The 22,824-nt window shown below is 58.0% G+C and overlaps 1 protein-coding gene across 3 annotated transcripts in view; it reads right to left on the bottom strand.

Annotated features, from left to right (window-relative positions):
- Window positions 1-6,582: 6,582 nt before the first annotated feature.
- The window catches only part of MGLL (monoglyceride lipase), a 104,331-nt gene continuing 88,089 nt past the window's right edge, over window positions 6,583-22,824 (bottom strand). For all 3 annotated transcript variants that reach the window (XM_060160995.1, XM_060160994.1, XM_060160996.1), the window contains 2 exons: window positions 11,220-11,435; window positions 6,583-9,241 (listed from right to left, as the gene is read on the bottom strand). In XM_060160995.1, coding sequence (XP_060016978.1) covers window positions 9,116-9,241; window positions 11,220-11,435 — 342 coding nt within the window. In that variant the 3' untranslated portion in view covers window positions 6,583-9,115. The remainder of the gene's footprint in view (window positions 9,242-11,219; window positions 11,436-22,824) is intronic.

Genomic DNA, 22,824 nt, shown 5'->3' on the forward strand with positions numbered 1-22,824 from the left:
GATTTTTGGTGCACCCTTGTGTGCCTGAGGGGGAGTGCCTCACTTGCCTCGCCCTAGTCCTGGCTCTTACCTAAAGATATACGTTTTTTTAACCCATCCTATAATAATCTTCCCACCTGCAAAAAAAAAAAAAGCATGCATATGTTTGCTCCTCCACCTGGAAAACTCCTACATAGCTTTCAGTGTCTGCCTCAATGCGGCAGAGTGAGGAGGAGTGAGGGTGCCGTCACAAAGTTAGGAGTGCTCTTGCCAGGGCGAGGGGCAGCCTTCATTCCTGGAGCACTCTACTAGCATAAAAATTCTCACTTTGGTAAAAGTCTGAAGCACAGCCTCAGGCAGGGATTTCTGCGGGGGGGGGGGGGGGCCTGGAGCCAGGAAGCTGCCCTCAGGCACTCCAGCCCCCCACCCCCCCCCCCCGCCAGTGGCTTAGTTCTCGGAGTCCCATCAGCACCCTGCACCTGGGTGGTCACCACCTGCACCTCGGGGAGGCAGCGGCTGTCTTGCACGTGGGCCGGGGACCTGGGCTAGAGCACATCAGAGCCCCAGCATCCTTATCGGTCTAAGTGGGAACAGTACTACCAACCACCAAACCTGGAGTGAGACGGGGTCCTGAGGAGGCACCAGCAGGGGTGGGGCTCAGCCCACTGAACCTCGACGTGAACTCACCTCGTTCCTGGAAGATGGGACACGAGCAATTCTGGGCACGTGGTGTAGCCCCTTCTTACCCATGGAGTCGTGGAGATGGACACTCGTGTTCTCCTGATTCCTCGACCCTCGAGGTAGCTGTCACCCAGCCTCCACGGTAGCCGCCTCCTGCCAGCTCGGCCCCAGTTGGGGCCCTGCCTCACCTCTAGCTCACTCTTACCTGCCGGGTTGGCATCTTCCAGGTGGATGCTGAGCCCAGGTCTCCCCTCCTGGAAAGCCTGGGGTGCATGCCTGGTTCCTGGGCACAGCCTGCTGTCTCTCTGAGCTCTGTGCCCGCCCTTTGCTGTGGGCACCTGGCTCATTTCCCAGCTTCCCTGCTGCCTTGAGCCGTGGCCACGCCACCAGGTCCTAGATGTGAGCAGAAACGGCAGATGGGGTCTCTGGTTTCGTCCTTGCAAAGCTCACCCTGCCCCTCTCCTTTCCTCCCTCCCAGTGGGCTGGGATAAGGATGCTGTGGCAGGAGCAGCCTCCTTGGTCCACGGGCTGGAAGCCACACACTCAGGGCCGTGAGTGGGACAGCAGCTGCTGCTCCCACCCAGCCCCCACCTGGCCACCGCCGTGTCCTCTACCCCAGGCTCCAGACACCTCCGGTCAGGGCGGGTGGCTCCCCGCTGTGGCTGGTCCCAGCACTGCACCCCCACCGCAGGCTCCCCCCACGCACCGTCCCGGGCCGGGTGCTGCTGCTGCTGGAGATCTCCGTCCCTGAGTCCCAGTCCTGGGACCAACCTGTGCTCCCTTCCCATCTACCCCGAGCCCCTCGGACACGCCCCTCTCATGCTCACCTCGTGCTCTCCCCCTGCTGGGCCGGCCTGGCGCTCCATCGTCCCTCTTCCTGCCCCACCAAGATGAGGCAAGCTGTGTCACCCCGTCCTGGATCTGGGGGCAGCCCCAAGACCATGGGGCACCTGCCACGTGATGGCCCTCAGCAGGAGTCTGTGCTCTGTGGGTGCTCCCAGGAGGCAGGAACAGCCCAGAGAGGATACTGCCCACAGTCAACCCCTTGAGGCTTGGGCTGTAGGAGGAGTGCAGGCCTTGGGAGGGGACCGTCCTTCAGGTCTACGTGCCACCCAGGGGGCCTCTGCACAGGGGACAGCCAGCTCTGGCCACCCCGTGGGACCTATTCCAAAATGATTGAAAATTTCATCACAAGTCATCTCAGGAGAGCAGCTCACCTCCTCTCACGAGCACACCAACATCACAACCACCTGCAGAACCACCATCCACGGAAAAGACCAAACCCTGCCAGAAAATATCAAAATATCTTCTATCGCTAAAGACATAAAGAAGGAACAACGACGAGACAGTAGGAGTCCCTTAGCTAAAGACATAAAGAAGGAATGACGACGAGACAGCAGGAGTCCCTTAGCCCCAGGTGGGCAACCCACACACTGGAGAATAATGACCCTGCAGAGGTTCCCCCCGAGGAGTGAGAGCTCTGAGCCCCACGTCGGGCTCCCCAGCCCGGGGGTCCGGCACAGCATCTGGCTGTGAAGACAGCGGGCCTTGACTGCAGGGGCCCCACAGGACGAGGGAGCAGAGACCCCACTCCTCAAGGGCCGCACAAAACCTCACACGCACGAGAACCCAGGGCAGAAGCAGTAATTTGATGGGAGCCTGGGCCAGACCTACCTGCTGTTCTTGGAGGGTCTCCTGCAGAGGTGGGGGGCGGTTGAGGCTCACCCTGGGGACACAGACGCCCGTGGCAGATACGCTGGGGGACATTCGGCCCGTGAACACAGCTGCTGTGCTGCTGGGCTGACATCTTGGCCTGTGAGCGCCAGGACCAAGCACCACCCAACAGCCTGTAGGCCCAGTGCTGGGAGCCTTGGGCCAAACAGCCCCCTGGGGGACAGAGCCTCACCCGTCAGCTGACAGGCTGCCTTGGGACCTGCTGAGCTCACAGCCCCCTGGGACACGGCCCTGCCCACCAGACGGCGCAGCTCCACCCACCAGTGGGCAGGCACCTGCCCTACCCTCCAGGGAGCCTGCTCAGGCTGCTAGACCAGCCTTGCCCAGCAGGGGGCAGACACCAGACCAAGAAAACCACAGCCCTAAAACTGGACAACTATATGTAAAACAATGAAATTACTTTAAGTCCCCTACATACAAACCTTCAAGTTGCGAACGAAATATGTGTTCCACTAACGTCAGGCGTGAGTGAAACTGCAGCTCGCCCTCCGTCTCCTATTGCTGACGATGCTTCAGCTCCACCGTCTCCCACCTCCTCTCCCTCCTCAGTCAGTAACTCTTCTTGCCTGTTCACTTGATGCCAGCCCTTGTATCCCAGCTGTTGCACTACTGTACTTTTCAAGGTACTGTACTGTAAGATTAAAAATGTTTTGGGCTTCCCTGGTGGTGCAGTGGTTGAGAGTCCGCCTGCCGATGCAGGGGATCCCAGACCAGGAAGATCCCACATGCCGTGGAGTGGCTGGGCCCGTGAGCCATGGCCACTGAGCCTGCGCGTCCGGAGCCTGTGCTCCGCAATGGGAGAGGCCACAACAGTGAGAGGCCCGCAGACCGCAAAAAAAAAAAAAAAAAAAAAAAAAAGGAAATGTTTTATTTTTTGTGTTTATGTATTATTTGTGTGAAAAGCCTTATAAACCTATTACAGTACAGTACTACATAGCCCATTGTGTTAGCTGGGTACCTAGGCTAACTTTGTTGGACTTATAAACAAACGACTTACGCATGCGCTCTCGGAACAGAACTCATTCCTATGTAGGGGACTTACTTTAGAACATCCTCTAACACCATACACAAAATAAACTCGAAATGGATTAAAGACCTAAATGTAAGGCTGGACACTATGGAACTCACAGGAAAACACAGGCAGAACACTCTATGACATAAATCGCAGCAAGGTCTCTTGCAATCCACCTCCTAGAGTAACAGAAATAAAAACCAAAGTAAACAAAGGGGACCTAAATAAACTTAAAAGCTTTTGCACAGCAAAGGAAACCATAAAGAAAAAAGACAACCCACAGAATGTGAGAAAATACTGGCAAACAAAGCAACCGACAAGGGATTAATCTCCAAAACGTATCAGCTCATGCAGTTCAATATCAAAAAACCAAACCCCATCAAAAAATGGGCAAATGATCTAGACAGATATTTCTCCAAAGAAGACATACAGATGGCCAAGAGGCACATGAAAAGATGCTCAACATCACTAATTATTAGAGAAATGCAAATCAGAACTACAATGAGGTATCACTTCACACCCGTCAGAATGGCCATCATCAAAAAGTAGGAACAACAAATGCTGGAGAGCGTGTGGAGAAAAGGGAACCCTCCTACACTGTTGGTGGGAATGTGAATTGATACAGCCACTATGGAGAACGGTATGGAGGTTCCTTACAAAACTAAAAATAGAACTACCATATGAGCCAGCAATCCCACTCTTGGGCATATATCCAGAGAAAACCATAATTTGAAAGGATACATGCACCCCAGTGTTCACTGCAGCACTGTTCACAATAGCCAGGACATGGAAACAACCTAAATGTCCATCGACAGAGGAATGGATAAAGACGACGTGGTACAGATATAAAATGGAATATTGCTCAGCCATCAAAAAGAATGAAGTAATGCCATCTGCAGCTACGTGGATGGACCCAGAGATTATCATACTACGTAAATCAGAGAAAGGCAAATACCATATGATATCACTTATGTGTGAAATCTAAAAGGAAAAAAGAAAAAAAAAGATACAAATGAACTTATTTACAAAACAGACACACAGACTTAGAAAACAAACTTATGGTTACCAAAGGGGAAACGGGGGGGCAGAGGAGAGATAAATTAAGAGTTTGGGATTAACATATACACACTACTATATATATAATAGGTAATAAGGACCTACTGTATAGCACAGGAACTCTACTCAATATTCTGTAATAACCTATGTGGGAAAAGAATCTGAGAAACAGTGTATATATGTATAACTGAATCACTTAGCTGTACACCTGACTGAAACTAACACAACATTATAAATCAATTATACTCCAATATAAAATAAAAATTAAATTTAAAAAAAAAAAGAAAAGAAAACCACAGTCCTGCAGCTTGTGGACCCAGCCTGCCCAGAGCAGGCCAGATCCGCCCTGGGACCAGCTGGGCCCTGGCCCTGCCCACCGGCAGGTCACCGCAAGCTTCAGGACACCCTGGACCCCAGACCCAACTGTGTCAGGAACCGCTCCCCCACCGGCCATCCAACACCAGCTCTGGGAACCCTGGGCCCGGCTCCGCCTGCCAGTAGACCGGCACTAACCCCAGGACCTGGCCTCACCCGCCAGTGGGTGGGCAGCATCCCACGGTCTCCTGGACCCCGACTCTGCCCACCAAGGAGCCAGCACTAGCCTGGGGTCCCCTAGGATTCCACAACCCGCTGCCTCGTGACCAGACCCCGCTAACCAGCAGCCAGCGGCATCCACACGTGGCAAGGCCTGGCGACCAGCCAGGCCAGGGGCCGACCAGGCCCACCAGACGCCCCACGCGGTCAGCCCCCTGCCACAGAAGGGCTCACGCAGCCCCCCAGAGCATGCAGCTTGGGTGACGAGAGGAGAGAGCACCGCTGGGACACAGGACGTCTCCTACAGAGGCCCCCTCTCCAAGGTCGAGAAACGTCACTAACAGACATAAAATACAAATAGCAACTCAGACACACCGAGGGGGCAGAGGAACATGTTCCAGACGAAGGAAAAGATAAAGCCCAGAAGAACTAAGTGACGTGGAGCTGGGCGACCTGCCCGAGGAAGCGTCCAGAGCAGCGACCCTGAGGACAGTCCAGGAACTCGGGAGGAGAACCATGCCCAGAAAGATTGAGGATTTCAAGCCAGCAACAGCAGAACGTTAAACCCGAGGGGGCCCTTGGAGGTGTGGCCTGGGTGAGGGCACGGGCGCCCACCAAGAAGTGGGCCCTGCGCCTACAACCCCAGTTCCAGGCTCCAGCCTGGCCCAGAGAGAGCACTGGTCCCCCACCCCCTCCCTCCCCGGACAGATATTTACCAGGGACCCCTGGAAACCACACAGAGGTCTGACGCGAGGACCCAGCTCCCGCAGCTCAGCTCCGGTGGGGGGACAGGGCGATTGAGGGTCCACAGAACGCGGTCGAGTCAGATGGCAGTGGCTGTGCTGCAGGAGTGGTGGCGGGGGCCAGGGAGTGGGTAGCTCCACACAGGGTGGTGGGAGGGCTCCACAGAGAGGCTGGCGTGTGGCCACGGGCCCAGGGCCTGCAGGCTTGGGAGGGCCGTGGCCGCCTCTGCGTGAGATGGGACCACGAGGGTTGGAGTGGGAAGGGCCACCGCCTGACTCGTTGAACACCCGCTCTGGTCGCTATGTGGGAAAAGACCAATGGGACACAAGTCGGAAGATGGGGCACCCGGAGGAGGCTGCTGTGGCCACCAGCAGGAAGGGACAGTGACTGCCCTGGGGCCAGTGGGGCCAGAGGGAGATGGTCTGCCTGGACAGACAGGCAGCCGACAGCCTCTGCTTCTGGGTCGGGCGCAGGGGCGACGGAGGGAGGGGTGCAGGCACCCGCCCCAGCTGGGGTCTCCTGCGCTCAGGTGGGCGAGGCAGAGGTGCAGCCACGGGGGAGGAGATCAGAACTTATTTCTAAATTGTCAGAAGTTACGTGGGACTGTGGAGGAGGGTCAGCCGTGGAGCCCAGAACTGGGGCGGCCCGGCCTCTGGTGGCAGCGGTGGCCGCGTCTGTACGAGAAAGCTGGCGTGCAGTCCGCTCCGCAAGAGGGACAGTCAGGTCCGCATACTGGGGTGTATCAGGGGACCGGCCCAGACCCCCAGTGCAGCCTCGCAAAGGGCCGCTGGTCTCTCCGCAAGGGACGTTGCAGTCAGATCACAGACAGGCAGACGACACCATCAGAAAACATGTGTTTATTAGGGTTAGCTGTGGCAGACGTTGGTGCGTTAAGAGTTCTAATACACGGGTCCCCACTAACAGCGTACGTGTAGGAAGGTGGCTGAGCGGCAGCAATGACAATAACCAGTAAATTGCTTATGATCCTAACAGGCTGATGCCAGCAGTTGGTGAAGGAAAGAGCAGGAGGGTGGGGCCCTGCAGGGAGTTTCCAGAGCCCCCAAGAGCCAAGGGGAAGCTGGGGTCACCACTCCCCATCCCAGCAAAGGAATGGGCCCTGGCGGGCTTGGGACCTCCAGTGGCTGCAGGTGGCATCTTTTCCTAGAGACTTTCTCAGGCGTGAAACCACTTCGTGTGGCCCAGCGTGGCCTCTGAGTTACAGGGCGGCACCGAGTTCACAGGCGTGCTTGGGCCCAGCGTCCCGAGTAATATGTCCGTCCTCCCAGGCGTGGTTTGGATAGGCTGCACGTCCAGGGCCCCTCTGTGGCCTCTGTCCTCCTGTCACCTCGAGCCCAGGCCGTGTGTGACCTCGCTTCCTTTCCAAGCCCAGCTCCCCTGCACCACGGCGATGGCATGGCGCTGGTGCTCCAGGTATGGGCACGGAGCCGCCAACATGGAGGGTGACCCCAGTTCAAGACTTGCTCGGTGCAGCAAGGACGGGAGGGTGCTCCCTGGGGGCCCTCCAGACGCTGCTACCTGCACCCTTGACTCAGCAGGTGGACGTACCCTGTGTCCCCTCCCAGATGAGGAAACAGTCCTGGTTTCAAAGAACTTTTTTCTTTTAAATATGGGCGATTCTTTAACCAGATCTGTAAAGGTGACTGAATATGCCTCTGTAAGAGCTTTCAGATAAATAAATTCATGCATCGAAAGCTTACTGGTCAACCCACGGGCCTGGTATTTACTCTGGGATGTGGCCTTGCCACGGCGTGCTTCTGGGAGGTGGGGGTGGGCTGTGGCCTGCAGGCGGGACGGCTGGGCGCCTGGGGTTTGTGGGTGGAGTTTCTGCCGGTCCTTAGCCCCCCGAGAGCAGGAAATTCCTCACGGCTGCCCAGCTGGGCAGGTGGGGCCCACCTCTCTGCATTTTCTACATGTTTTTCTCCTCTGAAGAGAAGCCAGAGGAATAAGACGTGGCGATGAAGCTGCTCTCTGTGGGGACCCAGGCGCCGTCCCCCGGGGCTGGGTGCCTGGGCGCCTCTCCCTCCCAAGGGGCAGGGGCAGCAAGACACGCACCAAGGCCCCCCCCAGCTGACGGTCGCTGGGGTGAGCAGCTCGGGGGCCCTTGGAGGTGGACCGAGAAGCAGACCTGGAAGAACACGGCACACGTGGGGCATCAGCTCCCAGCGCTGGAGGGGCAAGGGAGTGGGGAGTCCTGCCCCCAGCCTCCACGTCAGGCAGGGAAGCCTTGGGGTGGCGGGACCGCACCTCCCCCAAGGTTCCACGCCCCGGCAGCTCCATCCCCACCACGGCCACATCTGCAGGTGGGGCCTCAAGACCTGACAGCGAGTCCCATTTCAAAGTCAAAGTACCCCCCGGGTGGGTGGTGACCCCGTTTACTTCTGGCGCAATTGAGGGCCAAGGGGTGGGGGGCTGCGGGTTTGGCACCGAGAAAGGCAGCGGGGCTGCTGTGGCCTCAGGCCTGCAGCCGTGGGCAGGGCCACCGCGTGGGGAGCTTCTCCGGCCACCAGAGGTAGCTGTGCTGCCAGCACCGAGGCTCCCAGGGCGGCTGCGGCCCGGCAGGCAGGGGCTGGGACAGGCCTGTCCCGCACGGGGCTCCTAGGCCCGCCCCCCGGGGCTGCACAGGGCTGTCGGGCATCCATGCCTTCAAGGCCCCTGGTTCCCCCCCCCACCCGGCTCTGCTTCAGAACAGACGCTATACACACGAGGCACTCCATCTCCAACACAACCATCCTCTGAGCCCCAGGTAACACTAGTCAGCGACGAACAGCCGCCCTGACGTGCCCCGCGGAGGGAAGGGGGCGAGGGTGCCTCTTCTGGGCCAAGCCCCACCTGCCCCACAGCCCACCCCGGGCTCCCGGCGGACAAGGAGCTGACGCGGGTCACGGGTGGACATGTGCCGAGGAAGTGCAGGCATGTGCTGGGCCGCGGCGGCGCCAGTCTGCCGGGGAAGTGGACGCCGCCCCGCATCCGGCGGCCAGAGGGGGCCCAGCCGAGGCAGTGAGGGCGGGGCGCGGGGTGGCGGGAGGGGACCCCTCCAGTTATTGCAGCGGGGGTCCTGGGACCCTGCGGAGCGGGAGAGGCGGGGCAGGGCTCTGCGGCCTAAGGCCTTCCAGCACATTCTCTGGGAAGTGCCGTGACCTCCTATTTTTGCATAAAGTGTCCACCACTTAAGGCAGATCCAGTGGCGGACGGCCTGATGTGCGACAAGACTGTCTTTTTTCTTAGTAAATTGCGCTAGGGATTCCTCCAATTTGTGATTTTTGTTTGTTTGTTGGCAAGCCACATCTAAGAAGCCAGCTCCTGCCCTTCCTCTGCCTGCTTCCCCGACTGTGGCCCGACGGCTGGCCAGGGCACTCAGGGCGGGGACCCCGTTCCTGCCGCCGCTGTCCTTTGAGAGACCCACGTGTTTATCTCACGGAAGACGGAGCTGGTCACTTCAGGAAGCTCTTTGTGGAGGATGTGGTAGGCACCTTCGTAAATCTGCAATTAGGAAAGACAGGAAGTCACGGCTACTGCGAGTGACGTGTGGGCAAGGCGGCCGGGCAGCGGATGGAGAGGACCCCCTCTCCACGCACCCACGCCTGGTCAGCAGGTGGTGCTGCAAATAGCTGGCAAGCTCCCAACATGTTCATCAGATCCTTTCTTGAACCACTGTCCCCTCTCCACGCCACTCCCCCTCCAGCCTTGCCCCACCTGTGCCTCCTCTCCTCCCTGTGGGACCCCAGCCTGACCCGGCTGACCCTCACTCCTACCCGCCCACGGCGGTGGTCCTGACACCAGCCCCACGGCCCTCACATAGCGGTGGCCGGGGATCACTTGCACTCTCGTAGGACTTGGCTTCTCGGCATCATTCAAAAGCTGGCCAGGGGAACCTTCTAGAAACACCTTCCTCCGTGGTTCCCACAGCTCTCGACCCTCCTGAGCTGCAGGCTGGTGCGGCCGAGGCGGGGTCGGGCCTCTTTCCCCCTCTCCCCAGGAGCCCCGTCCAGGCCCCTGGCTGTAAAACCGCCCGTGTGCTGATGACTCAGAATCTCTATCTCCAGCCAGACCTCCCCTGAACTCTCCATGTGTATAACCACCTGCCTACTTGCCATTTCAGTGATTTCTAACAGCTATCTCCAAGTTTGTTTGTTTTTTTCTTTAAACTGTAGTACACATCATATAACATGAAATTTACCATCTTAACCACCTCTGAGTGTGCGGCTCAGTGGTGTTAAGTATCTCTGCACGCGGTGCCGTATTCTCATCCTCCACAACTGAACCCTGTCCCCGTTACAGCGCCCTCCTCCCAGCCCTTGGAAACTCCACCCGACTTTCTTTTCTTTTCTTTTTTCGGCTGCACCACTCGGCTTGCGAGATCTTAGTTCCCTGCCCAGGGCCCCAGCAGTGAAAGTGCAGAGCCCTAACCATTGGACCGCCAGGGAAGTCCCTCTACTTTCTGTTTCTATGAGCTTTGACTACTTTGCATATGTCATGTGCGTGGAATCACGCACTATTTGACCTTCTGTGACCGGCTCATTTCGCTGAGCACAGCCTCCTCCAGGCTCATCTGCGTCAGAACTTCCCCCTTTTCAAGGTTGGAAAACACCCCCTTGCCTGGACGGACCACCTCCCCTCAGTGGGCACCAGGGCTGCATCCACCTCTTGGCCGCCGTGAACATGGGGTGGAAATCTCTCTTCGAGACCCTGATTTCAATGCTTTTTCTGAATTCCAACTCTCTCTCGGGTGTACCAGCGTGGGACTTGAGGCTGGGACCGCCTCCTGCCGTGATGAGAGCGGCGTCCCTTCCCCTCCTTCCTCCTGCTGTTCGTCCGGGCCTCCCTCTGGCAGGGGTGTTGGGCCAGGGGCTGCCACTCTTAGCCGCGACGGAGGGGCGCTGCACAGTGCAGACACGTGAGAGCCTTTGTAGCACAGCGCGCGGGGGCAAGCGGTGCAGGGGGCTCGGGGCAGAGAGCTGAGTGCCAGTCCCGGCACCCATGCAGCAGGTGTGGCACCTGTGGGGAGCTGCCGCGTTCCCTATAACCTAGCGGGAGGTGGCCCTCGACCGGGCCGTCCACTCGGCCGTGCCCAAGCTGGGGCAGCACTGTCCAGGGACACGTCTGTTCGCGCGTGTGCCCTGGGGTGGCGGTCTGCCCAGCCGACCACGCAGAGCCACCTTCAGGCTCCGCTGCCACGTGGCAGGGACACAGCCGGTGCACCTGCTCTCGCCCCATCCTCCAGCCAGGGGTCTTCCCGGTTCAGCCAGACACCCGGGAACTGCTCCACCTGGAACAGCATTTTCCATCCTGCTGTGCGTGACACGCCTAACGCCCTCTGAGGAGGACGACCTTTTCTGCCCGGAGGCCAGCTGCAGACGTGCCTCCCCGGGGGCCAGGCCAGCCCTAAACCAAGGGTTCGGGCAGGTGCCCTAGAGGGACGCCACTCTCCCCGCCCCGGGGACGTGGGGCAGCTGCTCACCTTGAGCGTCTTGTCCTGGCTCTTGGCAGACTCCATGAGCAGGTAGGCGCCCCTGCTGTCGCACAGGCGGTCAGCAGAGCCCTGCAGCAGCAGGAAGGGCAGGGTCAGCTTGGGCAGCGCCCGCTCCACCCTCGACACGGCGTTGAGCAGCTGGGTGCCGAAGCACACCTTCAGGCCCGCGCGGCAGATGAGGGGGTCCGTGTTGTAGATGTCCACCTGCGGGAGGAGAGAGACAGGGCCCGTCAGGCCCTCGCGGTCCCTCCTGCTCTGGCTCTGAAGAGCCGACCCCGGCGGCGGGCCTGGGGTGGGGACCCCTGGTCAGTCCGGCCGCGCTGCCCCTGCTTCCAGCCTGCTCTGTGACCCCCCGCCCCCCCGCCATCCACGCCTGTGCCCTGGGACGGTTTCAGTATCAAGCTGTGGGTTTTCTTCACGTGAGCGACATCGTATGTTCGCTTTGATGAGTTCACACAGGAACAGCTCAGAAGATGTTTCGGTGTCAGTCTGAGTGGATTCTGTTTTCTCTAAGTCTGTCTGTCCTGACACAGTGTCCCCTGGTTGAAGAGGGTGAGGGGCACCCACGACTGCCGGGTCACAGGGCTGTGTGTGCGGGAACGAGGCCAGGGAAAGGCTTGGGCAGGACACCCCGCGGGCTGCAGGACGCGGCTCCAGCAGGCGGCCTGCCAGCCTGAGAGGCAGCTCTGCTGTGCCCCTGCGCCTGTGGGCGTGCACAGCGGCCGGGCCCGCCCGCCTCAGCCGTCAGCCTGCCGGGACCTCCTCTGACACTGGCCTCACCTGCGGCTGAGGATCTGACCATGCCCTTTGCGGGGCTACCCTTTTCAAGAGCTGTGTGGTGTCAGGAGGGGTGAGGGAACAGAGGGGCAGCTGCCCGCGAGGAGGCTTGAGTGTCCACTGTGTCTCCATCTGACTCTCGGGCGGGGGCCGCGTCTCCCTGTGACAACTCCCCGCAGGGCCTCATCCAGGGTCCCAGATCCACTTGGAGAGGGACAGGCTGTCCCAGGTCCCCCCCCCACCCTGATTCTTCCGGAGCAGGCGAGCCAGACCACTTGGGAAAAGCCACACGAGATGAATGAGCCCCTTACTGCAGCGGAGACGGCGGGCCTCCCGCGGGGCCGGGCCACCAGTCTGGGGGCCGAGAACACGGGAGCAGCAGGGGCTCCTTCAGGGTCTGCAAGGAGGGCTGCTCGGGAAGGGGCGGCGGGGCCAGAGAGCCCTGGCTGCCGGGTGTCCCGGTGAACGAACGCCCAGGGCCAGGGCCCACGAGGTCACCTCCTTCCTGAGCGGCCTGGCGCCTGCCCTGCTGACGGCCATGAAGCCCCGCAGGGAGTCGGCCCCGGGTTAACCGCTCTGACGGCACAGGTGGCTTCCCACTCTTGGCTCTCTTCCCACGACTGGAGCACGTAGGCGCTGTGTACACAATGGTCCATTCTAGACCTGGGAGGAGCCGCCAGCTGTGTCGGGGAAAGGGCAGGCCCCTGTGCCCAGGGCAGGGACCGCCTCCTCTCAGGGAAACAGGCTCAGAAGCCCAAACCCTCCCCTAAGGTAACCAGCCCCGCCCAACCCCAGCGCCTTTGCCTTCTGAGGGCTTAAGACCTAAATCCACCAAAAGTTCTCCTAGTGGGGGAGGGTCGTGTCCTGTTCCCCAGGCAGGAGACAGACAGCGTTCTCCCTCCCAGCCCAAGCCAGGCCCGGAGCACCGGTCAACAGCCTGAGCCCATTCGAAACCAAAGACCGAACAGTCGGTGCCCGAAGATCCCTTACTGTGGGGTTCCGTCTCCACGACATTCTTAAAAAGACAAATCGGGGCTCCCTGGTGGCGCGGGGCTAAGAATCCGCCTGCCAGTGCAGGGGACACGGGTTCGGGCCCTGGCTGGGAGGATCCCACGTGCCGCGGAGCAACCAACCCCGCTCGCCACAACTACTGAGCCTGCGCTCTAGAGCCCTCGAGCCACAACTACTGAAGCCCGCGAGCCTAGAGCCCAGGCTCCGCAACAAGAGAAGCCACTGCAATGAGAAGCCCGCGCACCACAACAGAGAGTAGCCACCACTTGCCACAACTAGAGAAAGCCCGCGCACAGCAACAAAGACCCAACACAGCCAAAAATAAATAAATTTATATTTTAAAAAAAGGACAGGGCTTCCCTGGTGGCGCAGTGGTTGAGAGTCCGCCTGCTGATGCAGGGGACACGGGTTCGTGCCCCGGTCCGGGAAGATCCCACATGCCGCGGAGCGGCTGGGCCCGTGAGCCGTGGCCGCTGAGCCTGCGCGTCCGGAGCCTGTGCTCCGGAACAGGAGAGGCCACAACAGTGAAAGGCCCGCGTATCGCAAAATAAATAAATAAATAAAAGGACAAATCAGAGAAATGTAGACCAGACGAGTGGTGGTCAGGCTTGAGGGCGTGGGGCTACAAAATGGCAACATGGGGTCTTTGTGGGGACGGCCTGACTCACCTCCGAGGGTATCCTGGTCGCCATAACCCTGTGGTTTTCCAAGATGTCAGCTCTGGGGCAAACTGGGCAAGGCACACAGCTCCTCTGAGTTATTTCTCACAACTGCACGTGAATCAGAGGTCTCAAAGCACAAGTATAGTTAAAGGCACAACAAGGACTCGGTCTCTGGCGATCTCTCTTGCCCCCCCGCCCCCCATTTCTGGAGCACAGCCGCAAAGACACCAACTGGAGGCTGTGGACCCGGGTCCAAGCCAGGGCACCTTTGCTCCAGGTGACCAACCTCTGGAGGTGTGTCCACCAGCTGAGACGTGACGTCTTTTCTCTTGGGGGGAAACCCTGTGAGGAAGACCACCCAGCCCTGACGTTTCCCAGCTGTGTGACGTGGGCAAGGCTCTTCTCTCTGGGATGCAGTTTGCTGATCTGTGAAATGGGGGTGACGGTGGTCACTCCCCGGAGGACGCCGGGCGTCTGGATGGGGTGTGCACCCTGGGGCCCAGGCTGGGTGTGCCCCACAGCGAGGCTAATGCCATGCGGCCGCCTGAGCCCAGCGCGGGGCAGCGAGGTGCAGCGCCACTCCTCGCCTGGGTCCCCCACCGAGGAGGGGTCCTCTTCCGAGCCCCAGCCTCTTCTGGCGCCTTCCCTGTCGGGGGTCTGGGGGCTCTCAGCAAGGCTGACTTGACAGCTGGGAGCAAGCCAGCTGGGGCGCCTGCCTTTTTTTTTTTTTTTTCTTCGCGGTACGCGGGCCTCTCACTGTTGTGGCCTCTCCCGGCATGGAGCACAGGCTCCGGACGCGCAGGCTCAGCGGCCACGGCTCACGGGCCCAGGAAACCACTGCGCCACCAGGGAAGCCTGGGCCTGCCTTTTGAAAAAGCTTTGCCCTGAAGCACAGGAAGCAACCCACAGTTGGGAGCGTTCTTAAACTTCTGGTTGAGCAAAATCCAGGAATCACCCCCCACCCCCACCCAGTCAGATCTCTTGACCTCTTTTTTGAAAAGCTGTTCTGGGATAGACTCAAAATTAGATTAATTGGAACAGTATTAGAAATAACTAGCCCTGAGCCCTCACCTCTGTGCCAGGTGCTGTGCCGAGTGCTTTACATGTACTTGCCCCTCAAGTCTCTGCAGGACCCCTACGCAGGGGCTGTCATCATTATCCATTTCACACATGAGGAGACTGAGGCTCAGAAACGCTGGGTGACTCACCCAACGTCACACAGCAAGTAAGGGACAGAGCCAGGATGAGAACGAGGCAGGCGGGCCCCACCATCAGCATTCCCAACCTCTCACCACGCTGCGCTACGTGTTTAGACAGGAGGAGGTCAAGGTGAGTCCTGTGGGCTCAAGCGGCCAGGGGGCGTGGAGTTGCAGGGAACCAGCATGCCCCAGGAGAGAAACGGGTGCGTCCCTGGTGAGGACTGTAGCGTGCTGCCACCCTCACGGACTGCCACGGGGTGGGGGGGGCCTCTGAGCACAGGTGAGTGTCCTGCCCACGTGATTTCACACTTCCCAGAGAGGCCCAGCCCAGCAGGCCCAACCTCCTGCGTTCCCTCCCAGGCACCTACAGACATGTCTGCAGCTGGTCTTCCAACTCTCCTTCCAGCCCATCCCCTCCCTCTGCCTACGGAAACCTCATCTTCCACCTGCTTCAGGGCCACCTGGGATTCCCATCTCCTTCCTCCGCTGTTTCCATCTCTCTTAATCCACCCATTTTCACCCCAGGGAAATCAGATAGCCTTCCCCGGCACACTGGAGAGAGCAGGGCAACTCTACCCAAGTGTTCTCTGGAGCCAGAAACCTGTGGGAACCCGAAGATGAACTGGCAGGTCTTTGCAGAGGCCATGTCTTCGCCCCCGCCTTGGTCGTGAACGGCAGGACTGCTGCAGAGGGAGCTGGACAAGAGAAAACCTCTCCTAGGCCTCGCCTCTGGACTTTTTGTTGGGAAGCTCAAGTTTCCCCCTGCCCCGCCTCTTTGTCCGCTGTTAACAGACCCACGATGTGACCCTGAACACAGGGCCGGGTCCGAAGCGCGAGTGACACAGTGTCTGTTGGCCTGACGTGCCGCCTGCAGGGTGGGGAGGGGACATAAGGGTCCTGCCTGATTCCACAGAGTTTCCCCAGCACGGCCGACTGAAGCAAGCCCTGTTTACCAAGGCCCAAGTTCCCGCTATGACCCCAACCCCGGAGCAGGCGCCCCGCCCTGGGGGACTGAAATTCCTGAGCCGGACCAGAGGAGAGCCACCAGAAGTAAGGACCTGCAGTTCCACTTTGGACAGAAAGAGGACTAATGGGGATTAGCCTACATGTATACACTGCCACGGATCAAGGGCGTGTGAACTACCGAACATCTTTTCCCGAGAAGTGCTTTCTGCTACTAAAGCTTGAACTCCTGTTCACCCTTCTACCTGCTTTTCGAGCCCTGAGGTGGGCCGGCAGGTCAGGCCCTGGGCAGGTGGGTGCAAGCGGTTTCCACAAACCCGCCACAGGGCACTGGAACCAGAAGTGATGCAGAGGGTCACCTTGCTTGTGCCTTGGGAGTGGTGGTCCCTGCGGTGTGACCCTGGAACCAGACACAGGTCCTGAGTGGTCACCGAGGGAAGGGAAAAAGCAGACCCACGTTCTGCACCCAATCACACGGGCCACGGCCACCTTTTCACAGGCCCAGGGATTGAATAAATAATAAGAGAAACAAGAAAGAATCACTGGGGTCTTGCAGGACCATGTTCACAACTGCTGGTCACAAAACAGCAAGATCGCGTGGTCTCATGTCTTGGAATCAAATGTTGGTCACAACTGAGGAAATCAGAACATGGACCAGATGGTGAGAGGTAATGAAAGGAATGATGACAGGGAATTACTGTTACTTTCCCAAAGTGTGATGACAGAATGGCTTGTGCGTGAATGTCCTTATTCTGGGTCCTTCCTCTCGGGCAGCACATGCTGAAGTACGACCACAGGGTCTGCAACTTACTTCCTTTCAAAAGTTTCAGGGGACTTCCCTGGCGGTCCAGTGGGTAAGACTCCGCGGTCCCGATGCAGGGGGCCTGGGTTCAATCCCCGGTCGGGGAACTAGATCCCGCATGCATGCCTCAACAAAGAATTCACACGCCACAACTAAGAAGCCTGCATGCCGCAACGAAGATCCCTCGTACTGCCACTAAGACCCGGCGAAGCCAAAATCGATAAACAAACAAACAAACATAAAAAAAAAGTTTTAGCCAAAACAATGCATCTACTTTATGGCATTGGATTTGGCAATAATTTCTTGAATATGACACCAAAAGCACAGGCAACAAAAGAAAAAAATAGATAAACTGGACTACCTTAAAATGAAAACCTTCTGTTCATCAAAGAACACTATCACAGAATGGGAGAAAACATTTACAAACAATGTACCTGGATAAGGGGTTATTATCCAGACTATATAAAGAACTCCTACAACTCAACAACAGCAAACCTGATTAAAAAATGGACAAAGTACTTGAATAGACATTTCTCCAAAGAAGATATATCAATACACATGGCCAATAAAGCATGTGAAAAGATGCTCAATATCACTAATCATTAGGGAAATGCATATCAAAACGACCTGGCAACCCCTCTTTTAAGTATAAACCCAAAAGAATCGAAAGCAGGGTTTTGAAAAGATACTTGCGCACCCATGTTCACGGCAGTGTTATTCACAAGAGCCAAGAAGCGGAAGCAACCCAGTGTCCACTGAGGATGAATAAATTAACAAAACATGGTCTATACAGACCATGGAATATTGTTCAGCCTTAAAAAGGAAGGAGATTCTGACACCTGCTACCACACGGATGAACCCTGAGGACATTATGCTCAGTGACATAAGCTGGTCATGAAAGGACAAACACTGAGGTCCCTCGAGGAGTCAGATTCACGGGGGGGAGGGGCTGGGGAGCTGGTGTTCAGTGGGGAAGAGTTTCAGTTTGGGAAGATGAGAAAGTTCTGAAGATGACGGTGGTGACGGATGAACAATGTGAATGTATTTAATCCCACTGAACTGTACACTTAAAACTGGTTAAGATGGCCAATTTTATATTCTGTATATTTTAGCACAATAAATCTTAAAGTATTTAAAATATATGTCTACATTGATATTTCATATTTAAGCATAGATAAAGGAAACATGGCAGAGTACTTCCAACTGGTGAATTATGGGGAGGAGTATACAGGTGTATGCTATACTACTATGTCCACTTTTCTGTAGATTTGAAATTTTCCACAATTAAAATTGGAGGGAAAGCTCCAGTTTGAATTACGGAAATTAACCTCTCCTCTCCCCGCAGCCTTGGCTTTCATGTCATTTTTATCCCCTTGTCGGGAGGAGCCACGCATCCCCTGGGCAGGTTTGGGGCAGGAGACCCCCGTGGTCAGACTCATATCGGGGCTCGTATCGGCCTTGGCCAGTATCCCAAGCCTTGGCAAGTCAGTGGCGTCCTATCCGCACGTAAATGGGCCTCCAACCCTCACCTCCCGGCCTGCTGCGAGGTCACCGGTGGTACCACTGAGACTGTGGTGGGTGAGCCCTGCCCGGCCTGCTGCGAGGTCACCGGTGGTACCACTGAGACTGTGGTGGGTGAGCCCTGCCCGGCCTGCAGCTGCCCCTCACCTCCCGGCCTGCTGCGAGGTCACTGGTGGTACCTCTGAGACTGTGGTGGGTGAGCCCTGCCCGGACTGCAGCTGCTTTCTTGCTGGACTCGTGACGGTACCTGGGAGAGAGGCAGGGCAGGGGGTGCCTCGTTTTGTCTGGGGCCTGGCTGGCAGCTGGAACTGCCTCTGACAGGCTCTCCACAGAGGCCGTGGCTTTTCTGCTGCCATTACAGCTGCTGACCTCAGGGATCTGCCTCTCTCGAGCTCAGAGCTGTTTCTGCCAGAGTCCCGGGGGAAGGAGGGCTGGGAGGCAGGGGTACGGACCCGTATGCAGGGCGCTGGCCTGAGCTGGGCCCGCTCACGCGCTCCCCCGCCGGCCACCCCACACGGAGGCCCACGCCAAGAGATGTTCCCATGGTTCCTTTTTTTTTTTAAGACGTCGGTAAATTATCAGCTGCCCGAAATAGCCAAGTCTTCTGACAGCGAGTCACAGAGTAAGATCAGATAAGCAAGCAGGTTATACTGGAAAGTAATAACCGGCTCTCAGAGGGGCTCGTGGGAGGCTGTGTCCTGGGGGCAGCATGGGAGCCTCAGCCTATCTTTAGCCTTGGTTACGATGAGTCAAACGCCTCGGCATGGCCGAGCCTTCCCAGAGCTGGCAGGAGCTTCCCAGGGCCACGGGCAGGTGGCCTCCCAGCCGTGTGGGCGGAAGACACGCAGGCAACAGGGCAACAGTGGCCTGACCCCTGAGGCAGGCACACCGCAAATACTGGGTGGGGGTCTGGAGCGGAACCCACCACAGAAATGAAAGGGAGCAGAGCTGGCCCCTTCTCAGCTCCCTGGGTGCCCGGAACTCACCATATGGCCAGCAGGCATGAATGTAAACCAGCCAGGAGACGCTTGGAGGGCGTCCCAGCACAGTTACAGAGAAGAGAGACTCGGTTCTAGAAGACAAACTGCCCCAATATATAAACAGTGGACGTTCCCAGCAGAAGACCTGGACACGGGGCCAGGGGATGGGGCCTGGAAGGGAAGCAGGGTACCTGTCTGTGAGCGGTCAGAGGGTCATCGATGGTGTGCAGGGGGCGTCAGGAGCTCCTCAGCACTTCCCCCTCACACCTCCCCCTCCGGCGGCCTTGGCTGGAGAACTATTTAGAACATTCAAGGTTTTTCAGAGTGGGAGGGATTCATCACATTCCAAAAAACCCGTGGTTGAGGGTGGAATGATTAGCATGTCAGTACAGTAGGCCAGTGTGCTGACTGGGGGCTCTAACTGTGCACACAGACACAACAAAGGCTGAGCAGCCACTTGCTTGTCCCCAGGATTCCAGGAGCACTTCAGAGCTAAGGCTCGGACATGAGGACCTAGGCTCAAATCCTCACTTAGTAGCTGTGTGTCCCTGGACAAGTGACTTGCCCTCTCTGGGCCTAAGTTTCCACAAACATCAAATGTTAAGACTGACTTCCCGGAGCTGTGGAGGGGAGACGGCGGGCCGCAACGCGGTGCACTGGGTGGTGCTGAGCCAACGCCAGGCATGTCTGCCTTTACTCCTACATGCCGGGAGCCTGTGCGTCTGAGGGCTCGCTTCTGTGAAGTGAGGGTGTCATGCTGGCAGTCCTGGCTGCCACATCAAGCCCCAAACAAACGTCCTGCTTCCCCAGAGACACAGCCGACCTCCGAATCCCCCCGGGAGCCCGCCAGGCCCCCCGCACCCCAGCCTGCAGCCCCTTCCCCCAGGTCCCACTTCAGTGAGCTTGTGAAGCAAATGGTTCCTTTCCTCCTGAGGCTTTTAAAAAGCTGCAGGCCTCCAGGGGAAATGTCTCGGCTAAAGTGGGCCTTAAGACACCCGGTGCTGGATCTGGGAGGTGCCTCTTCTGAACACATTTTCCCCCTCGGCACTGCTATTTTTAACGCTCAGCAGAATGTTGAAAGGGCGACTCAGAGAGAAGGCAGGAGAGGGGCTCGTTCTCCATGCCAAGGACTGGAAGCTCCTGCTTCCTATTTATTCCAGCCCGAGTCCACCCTCCGAGTCTTCCCTGCAGGGGAATTTATGAGTGCTTCTGAAGAGTCATCCCGCTTACCCGACCCGGCAGAAACCTGATACAGGCTGGTGTGCCACCACGGACGGGGGCGGGGATGAGCGCACAAGGGGAGGCTGCATGCTGGGTATTCGCCCAGACTCTGCTGTTTTCGTAAGGCCTTCAGTGAAATTTCCATTATTTCAGAAAGGAGATAAAAGCTCTGAAATTTGCCACTTTCAAACAATGAGGGCTCGGAATCATCTCATTACCTTTCTTTCCTTCCCTTCTGCCCACGTGGTTTCAGGTGGTGAGATAAACAATTCGGATTTGCACCTCGATGTTCCCTCTCAAAGGGAGGCCCCTCCTCCAGCCCACTGCTGTCCTACCACAGCTGCCACACAGATCAGTGGTTTTTCTGGAAACTGCACGTTTGAGCCAGAGCCATTATTTGGCCGCGGCAGGTGGAGGAGGCCCTGCCCACACGACTCCCCTCACAAGCGATCCTGCACACACAGCGATGGTCTCCAGCCGCGTGCCGTGTGGACCAGTAATTACAAAGCAGGAGAGAGAGCTTCACGCTCGCAAATAAATACTAGCTGGGAGGAGGCGTCCCAGCAGAGACCTTTGAATCAAAGGCTTCGGGTCCCAGCTCTGCCCCTGACTGGCTGTGTAACCTCGGACAAATTATGCAACCTCCGAGCTTCGGTTTCCTCACCTCGGAAATGGGGTTAATATTGATCTCACTCATGTCATGACTGGCTTCGGTCTTTCTGGGTCCTAACACTGTGCCTTCTCACCACACAGATCTGCCTTTTGGAATGAAAATCTTCTTCCTTTACTCAAATGTCCTTGACCCTGGTGGGTCAAATTTGGCCCCAGGACATAGGTTTGGGAGTTACTGCTTTTAAAATTAGATTGGGGACTTCCCCGCTGGTCCAGTGGCTAAGACTCTGCGCTCCCAATGCAGGGGGCGGGGGGCACGGGTTCGATCCCTGGTCAGGGAACTAGATCCCGGATGCCGCAACTAAAGATCCTGCGTGCTGCAACTGAGACCCGGCACAGCCAAATAAATAAATATTTTAAAAAATAGATTCAATTCAAATTCAAATGGAATGTGGACGACTGGGCGGACTGGTCCACCTCAGGCTCCCCGCACAGGGCCCACACAAGCCAGATTCATAAACAGCCGGCCCTCGGAGGCCTGGGTTTTGACCCCTGATCGGGAATGTCCCCTCCTACACGTTAGGCACGATCCCCATTTAGCTGCCTGCTCTCTGAGTGGCTCTAAGGGCCAGGAGGCCATATTTTATAATGAAGCCAGAGTCCGACGGCTCAAGCCCCAAGGAAGCGGGGGAGGCCACTGGGATGCCGGGCACCCGCTCCACTTTCCAGGGTCCGTGGGCAGCCAGCAACTCCCTGGTTTCAAACTCCTGACACAAGATGGGAGGCTGAGGCAGGAGAGCAGCACAGTGATGTGCTCAACCCTGAGGACCATCCCTTCCAGGCGCCCAGGGTGCCGCCTGTCCACTGGGTTGTTGCCCCCCAGACAGAGCGGGCTGGGGACCCGCTGACCTAAGCTCTGAGGCTAGTCCCATCAGCGGGTGACCCCAGGCATGTGCCTGCGTATGGGGAGCCTCAGTCTGCTCCCCCGCGATACGGGAGCTGTGCATGGGTGAGCACGTGACACAAGCCTGGCACGGAGCATAAGGGCCCCGTCACAGGAGGGGATGAGGTGCCGGCCCTTCACTATAGGGGAGGGGCTTGGTCTGCTGAGCAGCACCTTCACAGACCAACCCCGGTCTCTGCATGGACCTGGCGTCAAGGCGCACCGTCGTTCATGCTGAACCCTGGGGTCTGGTCCCAGAGGGGGTGACGGTGACATCGCACAACCCCCGGCGTATCTGCCTGAGGCCGCCTCACCCTGCACGCGACACCTCCTGGGCTGGTTTTGCTTCCACAGAGGGCAGCGAGCTCTGCTTGAGGGCAGTAGCCCACCCCCGGCACAGCGGTGCCTCCTGACCTGCCCTCAGTTTACCCCTTGCCGCTCACCTCCACACTGCGGCCGAAGCAAACTACCGGCTGTCCTGCAAACAAGCTCTTCGCGCCGAGATCGCCACCCGTGCTGTTCCCTCTGCCACGAACCCCTTCCTCTGATCCCCCTCCGGCTCCCAACCCAGTGGACACGTGGCCTGGCCTGGATCCATTCTTCCATCCTCGATCCTATCCACCCCGCCCCTCAACAGAACTGCCCTTCTCTGCTCTCAGGCCACGAGGTTGGGTAGGACTGATGCCGCCCGCTTTCCTGGACCAGTAACCCAGACTGTCGGCCAGTAAGAACCAGCCCTGAGACGTCTGCTGGGAAGAGGTGCGGCCTTTCCACTGCAGTTGCTCATGTAAAGCTGCTGGTGGTCAGCTTTGCCTCCACTTGGGGAGAATTTGGTTGGGAATGAGGCCAAACCAGGGGACATGAGAGGTGGGGAGAGAGATGGTGAACAACACCCTGAGCCC

The sequence above is a fragment of the Lagenorhynchus albirostris genome, chromosome 10 (assembly GCF_949774975.1).
Source record: "Lagenorhynchus albirostris chromosome 10, mLagAlb1.1, whole genome shotgun sequence".
NCBI classification, from domain to species: Eukaryota; Metazoa; Chordata; class Mammalia; order Artiodactyla; family Delphinidae; genus Lagenorhynchus; species Lagenorhynchus albirostris.